The 13,876-nt window shown below is 56.6% G+C and overlaps 6 protein-coding genes across 6 annotated transcripts; 2 read left to right on the top strand and 4 right to left on the bottom strand.

The window, feature by feature from the left end:
* Nucleotides 1-1,330: 1,330 nt before the first annotated feature.
* On the top strand, nucleotides 1,331-3,060 carry SDRG_00674 (hypothetical protein; the record flags this gene model as incomplete). The annotated part of the gene is made up of 2 exons (XM_008606162.1): nucleotides 1,331-2,295; nucleotides 2,352-3,060. The coding sequence occupies 2 exons, from the start codon at nucleotides 1,331-1,333 to the stop codon at nucleotides 3,058-3,060; spliced, it is 1,674 nt and encodes a 557-aa protein (XP_008604384.1).
* A 738-nt stretch (nucleotides 3,061-3,798) lies between these two features.
* On the bottom strand, nucleotides 3,799-5,565 carry SDRG_00673 (hypothetical protein). Its single transcript, XM_008606161.1, has 4 exons — nucleotides 5,398-5,565; nucleotides 4,632-5,351; nucleotides 4,253-4,571; nucleotides 3,799-4,200 (listed from the first exon to the last, which is right to left on the bottom strand). Exons 1-4 carry the CDS (start codon nucleotides 5,539-5,541, stop codon nucleotides 3,830-3,832), a joined length of 1,554 nt encoding a protein of 517 aa, XP_008604383.1. The 5' UTR covers nucleotides 5,542-5,565; the 3' UTR covers nucleotides 3,799-3,829.
* Nucleotides 5,566-5,824: 259 nt separating this feature from the next.
* On the bottom strand, nucleotides 5,825-7,451 carry SDRG_00672 (hypothetical protein). The gene is made up of 2 exons (XM_008606160.1): nucleotides 6,584-7,451; nucleotides 5,825-6,537 (listed from the first exon to the last, which is right to left on the bottom strand). Exons 1-2 carry the CDS (start codon nucleotides 7,295-7,297, stop codon nucleotides 6,097-6,099), a joined length of 1,155 nt encoding a protein of 384 aa, XP_008604382.1. The 5' UTR covers nucleotides 7,298-7,451; the 3' UTR covers nucleotides 5,825-6,096.
* A 412-nt stretch (nucleotides 7,452-7,863) lies between these two features.
* On the bottom strand, nucleotides 7,864-9,639 carry SDRG_00671 (hypothetical protein). Its single transcript, XM_008606159.1, has 3 exons — nucleotides 9,505-9,639; nucleotides 8,739-9,455; nucleotides 7,864-8,695 (listed from the first exon to the last, which is right to left on the bottom strand). Exons 1-3 carry the CDS (start codon nucleotides 9,622-9,624, stop codon nucleotides 7,955-7,957), a joined length of 1,578 nt encoding a protein of 525 aa, XP_008604381.1. The 5' UTR covers nucleotides 9,625-9,639; the 3' UTR covers nucleotides 7,864-7,954.
* Nucleotides 9,640-10,395: 756 nt separating this feature from the next.
* SDRG_00670 (elongation factor 2) lies at nucleotides 10,396-13,126 on the top strand. Its single transcript, XM_008606158.1, has 2 exons — nucleotides 10,396-10,505; nucleotides 10,554-13,126. The coding sequence occupies exons 1-2, from the start codon at nucleotides 10,437-10,439 to the stop codon at nucleotides 13,056-13,058; spliced, it is 2,574 nt and encodes an 857-aa protein (XP_008604380.1). The 5' UTR covers nucleotides 10,396-10,436; the 3' UTR covers nucleotides 13,059-13,126.
* On the bottom strand, nucleotides 13,094-13,719 carry SDRG_00669 (hypothetical protein). The gene has a single exon (XM_008606157.1). The coding sequence runs from the start codon at nucleotides 13,682-13,684 to the stop codon at nucleotides 13,247-13,249; it is 438 nt and encodes a 145-aa protein (XP_008604379.1). The 5' UTR covers nucleotides 13,685-13,719; the 3' UTR covers nucleotides 13,094-13,246.
* Nucleotides 13,720-13,876: the final 157 nt, after the last annotated feature.

The following is a 13,876-nucleotide window of genomic DNA, read 5'->3' as shown; positions in this document are numbered from 1 at the left end:
CCAAGAGTCCGTTGCGGTGGAAGCTACTGGCGCGAGGGCTTGTCCGTGTGCGGCTGCTGGCGTCGATGATCACACAGCTGCAATGTACACATGCGGCGATTATACAGCTGCGCGGTAATCGCCTCTCGAGCCTCGCTCGACGCGCCTGTGTCATGGCCTTGGCGTTGAGCGAGAACGTGACGCTCGACCTCCAAGACAATGAAGGCGACGAGACCCGTGGAGACGACGACGTTCAAGACACTCTTGGTGCATTTGCCACGTCGCTGGGTCTGCAGTCGCTGGCGCCAAACGTCTTTAGGTCCCAATGACAATCTTGACCGACGTTTTGTGATCAAGTCTTTTATTGGCTCTTTTGTTGCGAGTTTAGACCAATCATATGCGAGTAGGAAATCGTCGCCGAGCGCTCGTTGGAGCCGTCGGACCGAGGCCATCAGATCGACCAAATGCATTTCAAAATGGAATCGCTCAGACTTAGCAGGAAGATAAAGGACACTTGGGAGACCACGGAATGCTACGCCACGTCGACGTGCAAGCTATAAAACAAGAGTTATGGACTGAAATCTTAATAATGGCATATGCCATATCTAGATTTTAATGAGTTTATTTATGGTATATCAGGTGATAAGTGGCGTCTGCCACAATTAAGATTCCGACCCATAACTCTTGCTATATAGCTTGCACGTCGACGTGGCGTAGCATTTCGTGGTCTCCCAAGTGTCCTTTATCTTCCTGCCAAGTTTGAGCGATTCCATTTTGAAATGCATTTGGTCGACCTGATGGCCTCGTTCCAGCGAGCGCCCGCTGATTATATCCTACTCGCATATGATTGGTCTAAATTCACAGCAAGAGAGCCAATAAAATGCCGATGTGCTTCTACAGCACCAGGGACACTGGCGGGGGGCAAGGTTGCGGGTGAAGGAACACTTTTGCATGGCTACAGTAGGAACTTGACGTTACTGCTCGCATTTATTCCCTTGCACCTGACCCTCCAATATTCAAGCACCACTGCATTGCCGAATTCTTCATGGAAGACTGGTCCGCGTTGCGAGCTCCACACCCAAAATTACATACAGCAGGTCTTGCTCTTGGGTATCGTTGTTCCACAAGGCTATTGGCTGCAGATATCACCTCACACACTACCTCACACAGGACTGTCTGCCCTTCAAGATGCTACGGTACGTTGCATCTTGATAATTTTTATCCACCGCTGCCACACTCAGTGCAAATCTTGACGACCACGTTTGATTGGTCGAGCCGTTCTGGCTTGAACCAATCACAAGAGCGCTTGAAGAAAGTCCACACCATTTTGCCTTTTGCCACGCAGCAGGCAATGTCAGCGTGGGAGCATCCGGCCGTCGCGCTCGAGATCACGCGTCGTATTGCGTCACTGGTCGACGTAACGAGCTTTTTGCATGCGCTGCCCAGACGCGCTCTTGACGACGCTCTCGTTGCACTCCTCGAGCTCATCGACATTCTGCCCACAGCCTTCCACCACGCGCTGTGGCCCGAGCTCCGTCTCTTGTATGTGCCCACGACGGCGTATTCTGTGCTGCAGCGAGCACTGCCAGCCATCAATGCGATCCGCCTCACGCAGTCGAGCGACACCTGTAGCTTGCGCTTGCCCTCCACCGTGTCGGTTGTTGTCGAAGACACGAGTAGCTTTTGGGACAACGACGATTCCCCACGACCCGCTCGAACTGTACAAAGCGCGCTCACGACACATTCGTTGAGCGTCATGGAGGTGACGATCGACATTCCGCCCTCGGCCCACGAGACCATCTATCGAGCGCTCGCCGCATGTCGGAACGTGCGTCGCGCGCATGTACGATGGGCTGTTCTCAACGACGCTGCGCTTCACACCTTTGTGGACATGATACGCAATGTGTGGCCTTTCTTGGAGCACCTCCACCTCGAGTCGACAGCTTCTCAGTCGGCGGCGCCGTCGCTGCACAATACGAAGTGCTTTTATGACTGGCTCAAGCAAGCTCATGTTACCTCGATGGTCTTGGAAGGCGTCAACTGCTCGGTGGAAGGCGGGCGCTTCATTGTAGCAGCACTCTTCCAGTCCAAAACGTTGAGCTCGCTTCGCTTGCTGGACGTAGATACGATCGAAGCGATACTGCTGGCCGCCAAGTACCCGCCACGGTTCGACATGCCACGCCGGTTAACAACGCTCCAAATCGGCAACTTTCTGTGGCGACCAGTGCATCGATCAAGGTGGGCGTCGATACTGCAAGGTGCGCGCTTGCGTGTGCTCGAGCTCGCGGGGTCGCCATCGGCAACGTCGATGCCTTGGTGGCGGCCACCGGGACCATGCCTTATTTGAAAGACCTCAAAATTCACGGCGGCAGCCTCGACGCCGAGCTACCCATCGAGTTGCACAAGCTCGGCCACCTCCACTTGACCAGCGGGTCGTTTTCATCCTCGGCATTTGCATCGCTCGTGTCGATCTTGCGCACGACCACAACGCTGCAGACGCTCAACCTTCGACTCTCCAAGCTTTCGACGCGCCAAATCAAAGCGCTCAGCCACGTACTACCGATCTGGCTCACTCGCTGCGGCACGTCTCTCGTTGCGTCGTTCGTGAGACTTGGCGCCCGCGAGCAATGGCGTTCGGCCTTGTACGTCTTCTCGGGGTGGCAGAGCCCGTTGCGTTGTGCACTCCTACGCCAAGGCAAGGCTCGTGTGATGATGCTGGCGGCGTCACTCGCGCAGCTTCGACCGCCGCACGCCGTGACAATCGACCTCAGAAAGAACGCACTGTTGGGCTTGGCTCGTTGTGCTTGTGTGGCGGCCTTGGCAACCACCGAAAATGTGACGCTGGATATGACGGACAACGAAGAGAGCGATGACGAGGACAGCGAAGAGAGCGATGACAACAACCGCCACCGCCGATATCGGAAGCATAGCGACAGCAGTGATGAAGAAGAAGATGTGGCGACGCTCAAGGCCAAGGACCTGGGCGTGCGCTGCGTTCAAAATGGTGTTTTTGCGTCGGCCAACACAACGCACACGCAGTATACGCCGCCCGATCGACGCACTCGGTACATACCTTTTTAAGCCACAATGTGGAGGTAAATCCAAACTGTATAACTGCACGTGCTGAGCACACCAACTCTGATGCACCAATGCATTATTCAAAACGCAAAAGGCTTCGCGTAGTCTTCTCTACTAACCCCTCTAAGAACCTATCGTTTGGACGAGGAGATTCTTCAGTTGGATACGCTTCATTGCAGAATGCCGCGACAAGACAAAGCAAGGGATGGTCTTTTTGGGACGACAAAATGTTTTCGGACAAGTACACCTTGATAGGCTGCGCACAAGAGGTAGAGTCGATGATATGCTTGTCGAAAATATACCTGGACCGCCAGGGCGACGTGGCAGGAGAACACAAACGACGCCAGGAGAAGGAGCTTGTGCAGTCGGGCGGGCCGCTGCGTGCGCACAGCATTCAATGGCGCTGGCGACACGGGTGGAACGTCCGCATGAACACAAAGAACAGCAAGATGTGACACGACAAAGCGTCGGGTGACGCACATTGTTATACCAAGCCAAGCGACCAATCACCGACGGCCGCTGGGTGCACAGTTTCAATGTATCAGCTACTACCATGTGAATAAAATGCCGTCATGATGCCACGTCACCATTTCATGACACCAGACGACACGAGAGCTCCGCACCTATGTCGTCAGACTTGTGACAACTCGTCACCAAGAGGTCGACTGACAAAGATAATTTGCCTTCAAACGACGTACTAGTAGGATCGTCAATGCCACTCGAAGCCTTGAAACGTAGATAGCTTTGCACAACTCTACTAGCTTATTCGGTGCTATAACAACCATGGGGACGACGAAGGGGTCGGCGTCGTGCTCGCCTTGCCCGTCGGCGCGTTCGACAACGTGCAAAAGTCATCTTCGCCGCTATGGTGATCGAGCTTCACAGCGTCTCCGCTCACGCGTTGGTCGAGCGCCACGTCCATCAAGCTCAAGCGCAGGCGCAAGACGACAGTGCCCGTGCTATCGTAGCCGTCGACAAAGCAGTCGGCGCCCTCGAGACCTACAAGCGGCAAGCGACGGTAGCGCGGGTTGAGCTTGAAGAGGCGGTAGAGACTTCCTCCTTCGTGCTCGACCACATGATCGCGATGGCACGTAAAGAGCACACGCTGCTTGACGTTTTGGTTACGTCGAAACGAGAACGTTCCTAGTGTCGCCACGGGACATGGCTGGTTGACATGCAGGAAGAAAGGACGTACGTTTGCCGCGGTGGCGTCGACAGAAGGCGAGGGCGAGCGCCAAATGGAGCGGAGTTGCTGCTGTACAGACTGCGAGCGCGATCGCTGACGCCGCAATTTCGATCGCTACGGGCGCCGTTTCTTCCACGAGGCCGAGGGCGTTCATCCAGTGGTACATGCCCATGAGCGGCGAGTGGGCAACAATGAGACTGATCGTAGCCGTCAACCCGAGTGTCAACACCGTCATGGCGGTCGTATCCAAGCTCGAGAAATGACGCTCGCACCGCAGAAACTTGATGATATATGTGCCGTAGCGCATGCCAAAAAAGACTGCCCACACCTAGTACAACCAAGTTGTCAAATGCACCTAGTGTCTTGTAGATAATAGTGTACATCGTACCAAACGCGATAAGTAAAATGCCCCGAGAGAAAACTGCACAATATCGTCGATTTCACCGAGGTGCAAGATCGACGCGGTCAATTGGTACGAGCTCAAAAAAATATCAACGAGAAACGCGAGGACGAGGAGCGGGTCGGACAAGACGACGCCCGTAGGGTCCCCCACAAACACGTGGTAGCGCACAACGTGGACCGCCGAGCTTCGGTTGCGCAAAGTGCGCAGGAGACTCGCGTACTGTCGGTAGTAGCAGCGCCAGAGTTGGACGCTGGCATAGAGCGTCAAAGCTATGCGATAAAAGAGCTTGAACCAGACAACATTCGTTTCAAAGACGGCGCGGGTGGCGTAGTAAAAGACCGTCTGGTTCGCGACCTGCCGTGTCCAGACGCACCCGTGGCCGACGAGCTTCCGGAAGAGGTACATCTCTTGGCAAAACGAGAATGGCGCTGACGCGTTGACGTCGATGTAGGCGCAGACAGCGGCGCGCAGACCGTCACCATAAAATGGAGCACCAGCGAGGACCGTGAGATGCGCGAGGCAGCTCCCCGAAAACGCACTTGGTTGCCGCAGGAGCACATCGGTAAAGGTCGCGCTGTCAAAATGGTACGCTGTCGAGATATTGGCGTAAACAACAGGTAAGCTGGCGGCAAGGTCGAGGCGTGTGAGGTTGGAGGACGGCGGAAGGCCCCACGGGAGCGGTTCGTTGAGGTACGCCTTGAGTGGCTAGAGATCATTTGGTTGTTGCGAGAAAGGACAGTTGAGTACACACCGCAACCGCAATGTTGTTGGCGAAGAAGAGCGTCGCGATCGCAAACGCCTTGTCGAATGTGATGGTGCGCGGTGCCTTCACGGCGCGCGGCAGCACTTGGACGAACGACGCAGAGCGCGGGCCGGGGGACACGCGCGCGAGCATGCACGGGAATGAAATTAACACCAGCGTTTCACTCTCCATTCTTAGCCGTCGCGGACGGTGGTTGCGAAGGGCCACGTCGTCCTGCGCTGAGCCAAAGGTCCAGATGTCAGAAAGGGTTGAAGATGCTTCTGGGCCTAGTTACCTAACAACGTACCGGTATGGTGGGTGGTACCGTTGGACATCGATGGACTTCTATAGACTTGCACACAAGCGCGTCCCATTGCCCTCGCCGTCAAGGCAAATCGACTGCACTAACGAGAGCAGCTCGAGAGAGTTCGCAAAGTCCCAACCCAAAGATTTACGTTCTTAGAGTAGCCAAGGCGATCGACACCGAGTCTCGAGCGGGGCAACGCCGTCGCTTGTCGCGTCTGCCAGGGTGCAGAAGCCATACGGCTTGACGAGCGAGAGGACGCTGCGAGCCCCCTTGGTGGCGTCTTGCAAATACCGAGCGTCCAGCGCTACCGCAAGGAGACTCACTCGGAGACGCGTACAGAGACGATTCTGGTCGTCGTAGCCGTCGATAAAACAGTCGGCGCTCTCGAGACCGATGAGCGGTTATCGGCGAAGGCGCGGGTCGAGCGCAAACAGGCGATAGAGACTGCCGCCTCGGTGCTCTTTCATCGCGCCGCAGTTGAGATAGAAGAGCACACGCTGCTTGAAGCTGAGACACACTTGCTGCGCTGTCGCGTTGGCGCATCGGTGCTTGATAGCGGTGAGTGTTGTGGCAAGAAGGAGCGGCCCCGATGCTGTGCCCAGTGTCAACAACACGGAGGCCAGAGTGAGGTCAATGCTCGCGGGATCGGGCGCAACTACCGAGTTGCACCATTGATAGAACGCCATCAGCGGTGTGCGGATAATGAGCGTGTTGACGCCGGCGGCAGCCAGAAAGATAACCGCGGTCATGACGGTCGCGTCAAGGCCCATCACGCGGTCTTCCCAGTGCCATCGCTTGATAAGAAACGTGCTGTAGCGCATGCCGAAAAAATACATCCATACCTAACGAATATGTTAGACATTAATGTGCATCGGAAAGAATATATACCAGTCGCGACAAGTAGAGCGCACCAAGGGCAAACTGATGCAAATCGTCGACTTGCGAGAGGCGTAGAATGCCAGTCACCACCGTGCTGGTGCTTAGAAAAAGGTCGATCACAAAACCAACCGATAGATACAGGTCGGACAAGACTACGCTCGTGGGATCGCCGATGCAAACGACGTAGCGCACCACGTGTACGTCGTCGAGTCGTCGCAGCGAGGCGAGGAGCGACGCGTAGTGGCGGTAGTAGCCCGTATAAAGCCGCACGATTGCATAGAGCGAGAGTACTAGACGATAGATGAGCTTCGCAATGACGGCGCCGGCATGAAACGTTGGGATCGTTGCGTAGTAGAGGATCATGCCGGACGCTTCTCGCGTGCCCCAAATGCACGAGCTGCCTGTGCGGGACGGGGCGAGGTAAATGTCCTGGCAGTAGACAAACGATGATGTTGACGCATTGGTCAATGGTGTTGATGCAAAACGGCACACAGCGTCGCGCATGCCAACGCCAAAGAAGGGCGTGGCCGCAATGCGCAGTAGCGTGTCCAAGCACGTGGTATTGGGCGGATCAGCAATCGTATAGCGAAAGACGTCGGTGTCGAAGGTCTCGTTGTAGTCGTAGGCGTTCGTCGTGCGGTACTGAGCCGGAATCGTCCTCTCTAGATCGTACAGTGACGTGTTGAGGGATGGGGGAAGCGTCCATGGCAGCGGCTCGGTCATATACGCCTTGAGTGGCCACAGCAAGTGTTGCTGGAGAAGACGCACGACGCAGCGAGAAAGAGCTTGCTGAGGGATATGAATTGGACCGATTTGGAGAGTGCGCTACGTGGCGGCGCGAGCGGTCTCGGCGTCGGGTGTACCGGCCACATTGCACTTTATCCAGATGCTATTTTGAGCACCGCCGGTACGTTGCCTAATCCCAGCTGTTTTGAACATTGTTTAGTCTTGGGCTGTGAAAATCCATGGCTTGGCTCGCTTCGGGGATCGAAGGCAAGTCACGCAGGTGCTCGCGATCTCAAAGAAAAAGCCTCCACGCGACCGTGTGTGCTGATGAAATCCATGCATTTTGGATCGTTACCACCGAGCCGCGACCTGAAGTTCCAAGATCAAGATCGCTGCCGGTAATTTGATTGGAGTCCTGGGTAGCGCACACAGTCACGTGCTGAGCTCTTGTCCGCATCGGGGCGTTCTGTCGCTCTCCAAGCAATCTAGTGCACACTGCGACGAGACACCATGGCCACCATCCGCGCTGCACACCGCGTGTTCATGGGACAACCGTGAAAAAGGCAAAGTACACATTGTCTGTCAAATATATGATTTTTGTGTCGACGTTCATATCGCGATCACGACGTCCCCACCATGCGAGGAGTCATTCATTTATAACAGCCAGGGCGACGTACAGCGACCGTGTCGTATGCGAGCAACCACATCCTTCGACGTCAAAGTCGTCGTGAGAGCGAGCGACCAAAAACCGTTCAGTTCGTTCCCAGGTAGTAGTCGAAGACTGCCTGCGGCATCTTCGATCAGCACTCGACCTGTCCCGAGCGCCACAGAGATCAAGCTCAGACGCATGCGATAGAGGAGTTTGCCATGGACGTCGTAGGCGTCGACAAAACAGTCGGCACTCTCAAACCCTACGAGGGGCAGTCGGCGAAGACGCGGGTTGAGTGCACAGAAGCGGTACAGGCTGCCGCCACGCAACTTGTCGGGTGGTATTGTCATGAAGCAAAACTCGCAGAAGAAGAGCACGCGTTGCTTGAAGCTTTGGCTCAGGTGTAGCGAGGACACTCTTGTTGTTGACACACGCTTGAGAACCCTCCAGCGATTGGCAGTGACCCACGTGTAGGCCACGAGCAGCGGAATTGAGGCGATGCAGAGAGTCATGTAGACAATTGATACCGCAAGTTCAACGGTGTCGGGGCTTGAAGCCCCCACGTCGTTGCACCAGTGATAAAATACCATTAGCGGCGTGTTGGCCACGAGCAAGACGATGCCGGTGGAAGCAAAGAATGCGAGTGCCATCATAAGGGTCGAGTCGAGGCCAATCACGCGGTGCTCCCAACGAAGGCGCTTAATGACGAGCGTGCTGTAGCGCATGCCAAAGAAGGCCATCCATACCTACAAATATGAGATTTATTTGGACAAGATCGCGGAAACGTACGAGCCGTGACGTGTAGAGCGCGCCGAGGGTTAATTGACCGAAATCGTCGATTTGGCTGAGCCGTAGAATCCCGCCCACGACGCAGTTTGTGCTGAGATAAATGTCGATGACAAAACAGCTCGAAACAAACCCGTCCGAGAGAATGACGCTCGTGGGATCGCCAAGGTAGACCACGTAGCGCACCACATTGGCGTCGCCGTGGTGGCGCAGTGTTTCGAAGAGCGACGCGTAGTGTCGGTAGTAGCTTCGATAGATCTGTGCACTGGCGTATAGTGTGATGATGACGCGGAAGAGTAGCTTGGCGACGACCTGACCCACGTTGAAGCGCGGTATCGTTGCATAGTAGAACGCCAAGCCACCGGCGTGGCGGACGCCCCAGACACACGCGGAGCTAATGTGCGTCGAGAACAACAAGTTGTCTTGGCAGTAGACCATCGAGTCGTTCGTTGACGCCGCAAAACTGCAGATGGCGTCACGCATGCCAGCACCAAAGAACGAGCTTGCGGCGATGTGCACGAGCGTCTCCAAGCACGTCCGATTGACTAAAGGCACAGTGTACCGGTACACATCGACGAAGAAGGTGGCGTCGTAGTGGTAGGCCCCTGTTGTCGCATTGATGTACCGAGGCGGTATCGTCATTGCTAGAGCTTTGAGCGATGTGTTGAAAGTTGGTGGCAGCGTCCACGGCAGTGGCTCGGTCAAGTACGCCTTGAGCGGCTAGCGCTTTGTTAGTCCACCAAGCAGATTCGTTCTAGGAAGGATTCACCGCGAAAACAATGCTGCAAGAGAAGACGACCGATGCTACGAGAAAGAGCTTGCTCAGCTTGATGTGGATGACTGCTCTCGCTAGCATGTGCTGCGTCGGCGCTGGGTGCACGCTCTGCATGCGTGTACATGAAACGATACTATTTTTACCTTGACAGCAACACATACACTTGTACTGGAACAGTATTTCGATCGAGACAGACAGGCGTACATCAGCATCAATTGAAGCAACACACTATTTTAGCCAAGTGTAGAAGTACTAGTATGCCATTTTGAAAGCACTGCTGTGGCCTCCTGAGAGAAAATGGCGTCGCTGTGTTGTTGCTGGGTCGGCGACTGGTCAAGGTTCGATAACACGTAGGGTAGGCTGTGTATAGATGAATAGTCGATCTATGAGCTAGAGCTCTAGTAATTCCGGCGCTAAAGGAAGTCCCCGCGGGGTGTGGAAATAGCATATGAGCCGCAGTAAGTGCAGCGGTATTTATTGTTGTGGATACGGCCCCTGATCCCAACGCAGCACAGCTCTGCTTGCAGTTGGAAATTGAGAGCTCAACAACGTAGCAATATAGCCGCCCCGTCTAGGTCTCGGTTTAGCTATATTGGCCTTCACAATTATTTTGGTGTCCGCACTACTACCGATACGAGCGACATTGCATCCACCAACATATAGTTGCTGGAAGGACAACCGCCAAGAACCCAGAGTATCTTTGGTGCGCGTCGAAGGTCATATCTCGTCTGGCAAAGGCAACGACGACCATCACTCATCCACACGATTTACGGCAAGTTCAACCACCATTCCTATTTTGAGAATGTGTGCGATCTTTGCGCTTGTCGCATGCCGACCAAAACCACATCAAATCCCCGAGGAACCGTTCCCAGCATCTTCGCGGGTCCGTCACGAACAACAGCAAGGTCACCAAACCTCTTTGAGGCATGCTCACTTTTCAATTTCCCGAAAACAAACCACCCCCGCCTCTCGCTAACCACTTTATCCGCACCATGGTACACGCCGCTATCGCAACAACCAAATCCTAAAAAACGCGTCTCTAGGTCAATTTCACGATTGCCCAGCTCCACGCCCTCATGTCCACGCCGGCCAACGTCCGCAACATCTCTGTGATTGCGCACGTCGACCACGGCAAGTCGACGCTAACCGACGCCTTGGTGGCCAAGGCCGGCATCATCTCGCATGGCGCGGCCGGCGGTGCGCGCTACACTGACACGCGCGACGACGAGAAGGACCGCGGCATCACCATCAAGTCGACAGGTCTCTCCATGTACTTTGAGACGGCCAAGGGCAACCCGCTCCTCGTCAACTTGATCGACTCGCCGGGTCATGTCGATTTCTCGTCGGAGGTCACGGCGGCGCTTCGTGTCACGGACGGTGCGCTTGTCGTGGTCGACGCCATCGACGGGGTGTGCGTCCAGACCGAAACGGTCCTTCGCCAAGCCATGGCGGAGCGCGTCAAGCCCGTGCTCATGGTCAACAAGGTCGATCGCGCGCTTCTCGAACTCCAGCTCGAGCCGGAGGAGTGCTACCAATCGCTTCGCCGTGCGGTCGAGAGCGTCAACGTCGTCCTCTCGACGTGCGCGGACGCCGCGCTCGGCGATGTCCAAGTGTATCCGGATGTCGGCAACGTCGCCTTCGGGTCGGGTCTGCACCAATGGGGCTTTACCCTCGCGACCTTTGCCAACATGTACGCCGCCAAGTTTGGCATGGACGCGGCCAAGCTTGCCCCCAAGCTCTGGGGCGACTGGGGCTACGACCCAGTGCGCAAGGTGTGGACCACGCGGCGCGATCCGTCGTTCCCGCGCGCCTTTGTGCAGTTTGTGCTCGACCCAATCTACCAGCTCGTCGACGCTGTCATGAAGCAGCAGTCCAAGAAGCTGGCCAAGATTCTTGCCTCCATCGGTGTGGCCCCCAGTGCGCTCGTGGACGCCGACGGCAACGCGCTTCTTGAGCGCAAGCTGCTCAAGCGCATCATGCAAACGTGGCTGCCGGCGAGCGATGCGCTCCTGAGCATGCTCGAGAATCACCTTCCGTCGCCGGTGGTTGCCCAGCGCTATCGTGTCGATACGCTCTACGACGGTCCGCTCGACGACGAGTGCGCCGAGGGCATCCGCAACTGCGACGTCAACGGCCCGCTCGTCATGTACGTCTCCAAGATGGTGCCAACGTCGGCGGATCGGACTCGCTTCTACGCGTTTGGCCGTGTCTTCTCGGGCAAGATCGCCACGGGCCAGAAGGTCCGGCTCCTCGGGCCCAACTACGTGCCGGGCAGCAGCACTGATCTCTGGGTCAACAAGACGATCCAGCGCACGGTCGTCATGATGGGCCGGTCCGTCGAAGCGATGCCGGATGTCCCCGCGGGTAGCACGTGCGGCCTCGTCGGCGTGGACCAGTACCTTCTCAAGACCGGTACGATCACGACGTCCGAGACCGCGTGTACGATTCGCACCATGAAGTTTTCAGTGTCGCCCGTCGTGCGCGTTGCGGTCGAGCCCGAGTCGCCGGCCGACCTTCCCAAGCTTCTCGAAGGCATGAAGCGCCTTGCCAAGTCGGACCCGATGGTGCTCTGCTACACCGAGACAACCGGCGAGCACATCATCGCCGGCGCGGGCGAGCTCCACCTCGAGATTTGCCTCCACGATCTCCAGGAAGACTTTATGGGGCGCACGCCGCTGCGCGTGAGCAACCCGGTGGTCACGTACCGTGAAACCATCACCGCACCGAGTGCGACCGTTTGTTTGGCCAAGTCGAGCAACAAACACAATCGACTCTTTTGCTCGGCCGAGCCGCTAAGTGGTGCGCTCGTGGCCGCAATGGAGGCGCGCGAGGTTGTCATGGCCGACCACAGTGACCCCAAGATACGCGCGCGGTACCTTGCCGACGAGCACGGATGGGACGCGCTCGACGGACGCAAGATATGGGGCTACGGCCCCGACCACCTCGGGTCCAACATCTTTGTCGACCAGACCAAGGGGGTCGCCAACACGCTCGACATTCGCGACGGCGTCATGCGTGGCTTCCAGTGGGCAACGTCCGCCGGTGTCCTCTGTGACGAAGTGGTTTCGGGCGCCCGCGTCAACCTCGTCGATGTTCTCTTCCACTCGAGCGCTGCGCACCGCGGGACGGCCCAGATTCTTCCGGCGGCGCGACGCGTCGTGCACGCGTGCCAGCTCGCGTCGTCGCCGGCATTGCTCGAGCCCGTTTTCATGGTCGAGGTGCAGTGCCCGCAAGACGTGATTGGTGGCGTCTACACGGTGCTGCACCTTCGCCGCGGCGTCGTCATTGGCGAGGAGCCCAAAGCCAACGGCATGCTTCACCTGCGCGCACACGTGCCGGTCGTCGAGTCGTTTGGGATCACCGAGGCACTCCGGGCCAAGACGGGCGGGAAGGCGTTCCCGCAGTGCTGGTTTGACCATTACAAGGTCGTCGAGGGCGACCCGCTCAGCGCTGCGACTTTGGCCGGCAAGCTTGTCGCGGCCACGCGCCTCCGAAAAGGCCTCCAGCCAGACATTGTGAGCTTCGACCAGCTCAACGACCGATTGTAGGTGGACGAACTAGCTCGCTTTTACGCGCATCAGAAAACCTAAGATCTTACTTTATTCTATCCATGCAGCTTTTCGTTTGCCCAGTGATATCGATAGACAGTTGGATAGATAGAAACCGCTCAACCTGCACGAAACGGTGGGTGGGACCAACAAGACATGCTACAACATGACACGTCGATTATAGGTAGCTACACTATGAGAAGAACCTTCTCCATAGCCTCGTGGGGGATCCCGACCTCGTCAAAGGGCTCGCCAAACGTCGTGTACCCGAGCTTCTTGTAGAACGGGACGGCGGTGGCGCGCGAGTGGAGTTTGATGTGCGAAAAGCTCTTTTGCCGCGCGATGGTCTCGAGAGCTTCGATGAGGACGCGCCCGAGGCCCTTCCCGTGCATGCTTGGCTGCACCGCGACTTGCTTCATCCACGCGACACCGTCGACGTCCGGACGCAGCATGGCGGTGGCGAGAAGGGCGTCGCCGTCAACGAGCCCCACGTGAATGTCCGAGCCTTCCTTGGCGAGGACTTCAGGATCAAACTGCATGCCCAGCGGCTTTCGCAGCACCTCGTAGCGCAGCGCCACGGCGGCTTCGTACTGCGGCGACCCGAACGTGATCTCGAGACCTTGCATCTCGACTTGTGAGGATGCTTCAGGAACAGGGGGCGAAAACCATCTGCGAGGCTGGTGACACGCAACCTCACGACTCTCCCAGCTCTGCGAACTGCACAGGGCATCGAATAAATTGCAACACTTTCATACATCTGCACCACTACGGTGTCAGTTGACATGGACTCCGCTCGAGCCTCACTGGTCGTGCTCAAA

This window comes from Saprolegnia diclina, assembly GCF_000281045.1.
Source record: "Saprolegnia diclina VS20 unplaced genomic scaffold supercont1.2, whole genome shotgun sequence".
In the NCBI taxonomy this organism is placed as follows: Eukaryota; Oomycota; class Saprolegniomycetes; order Saprolegniales; family Saprolegniaceae; genus Saprolegnia; species Saprolegnia diclina.
Note: the sequence above shows the minus strand (reverse complement) of the source record. Positions and strands in the feature narration are given on the sequence as shown.

Coding starts and splice junctions, on each gene's coding strand:
- SDRG_00672 (XM_008606160.1), bottom strand. CDS start 7,297: ATGACCGAGCCGCTGCCATGGACGCTTCCCCCATCCCTCAACACGTCA. Junction 6,538..6,583: donor CGCTCTACTTGTCGCGACTG/GTATATATTCTT, acceptor CATATTCGTTAG/GTATGGATGTATTTTTTCGG.
- SDRG_00671 (XM_008606159.1), bottom strand. CDS start 9,624: ATGCAGAGCGTGCACCCAGCGCCGACGCAGCACATGCTAGCGAGAGCA. Junction 9,456..9,504: donor CTTGCAGCATTGTTTTCGCG/GTGAATCCTTCC, acceptor ACAAAGCGCTAG/CCGCTCAAGGCGTACTTGAC. Junction 8,696..8,738: donor CGCTCTACACGTCACGGCTC/GTACGTTTCCGC, acceptor TCATATTTGTAG/GTATGGATGGCCTTCTTTGG.
- SDRG_00670 (XM_008606158.1), top strand. CDS start 10,437: ATGCTCACTTTTCAATTTCCCGAAAACAAACCACCCCCGCCTCTCGCT. Junction 10,506..10,553: donor ACCACTTTATCCGCACCATG/GTACACGCCGCT, acceptor ACGCGTCTCTAG/GTCAATTTCACGATTGCCCA.
- SDRG_00673 (XM_008606161.1), bottom strand. CDS start 5,541: ATGCTCGCGCGCGTGTCCCCCGGCCCGCGCTCTGCGTCGTTCGTCCAA. Junction 5,352..5,397: donor CCAACAACATTGCGGTTGCG/GTGTGTACTCAA, acceptor AATGATCTCTAG/CCACTCAAGGCGTACCTCAA. Junction 4,201..4,252: donor TCGACGCCACCGCGGCAAAC/GTACGTCCTTTC, acceptor TGGCGACACTAG/GAACGTTCTCGTTTCGACGT.
- SDRG_00669 (XM_008606157.1), bottom strand. CDS start 13,684: ATGCAAGGTCTCGAGATCACGTTCGGGTCGCCGCAGTACGAAGCCGCC.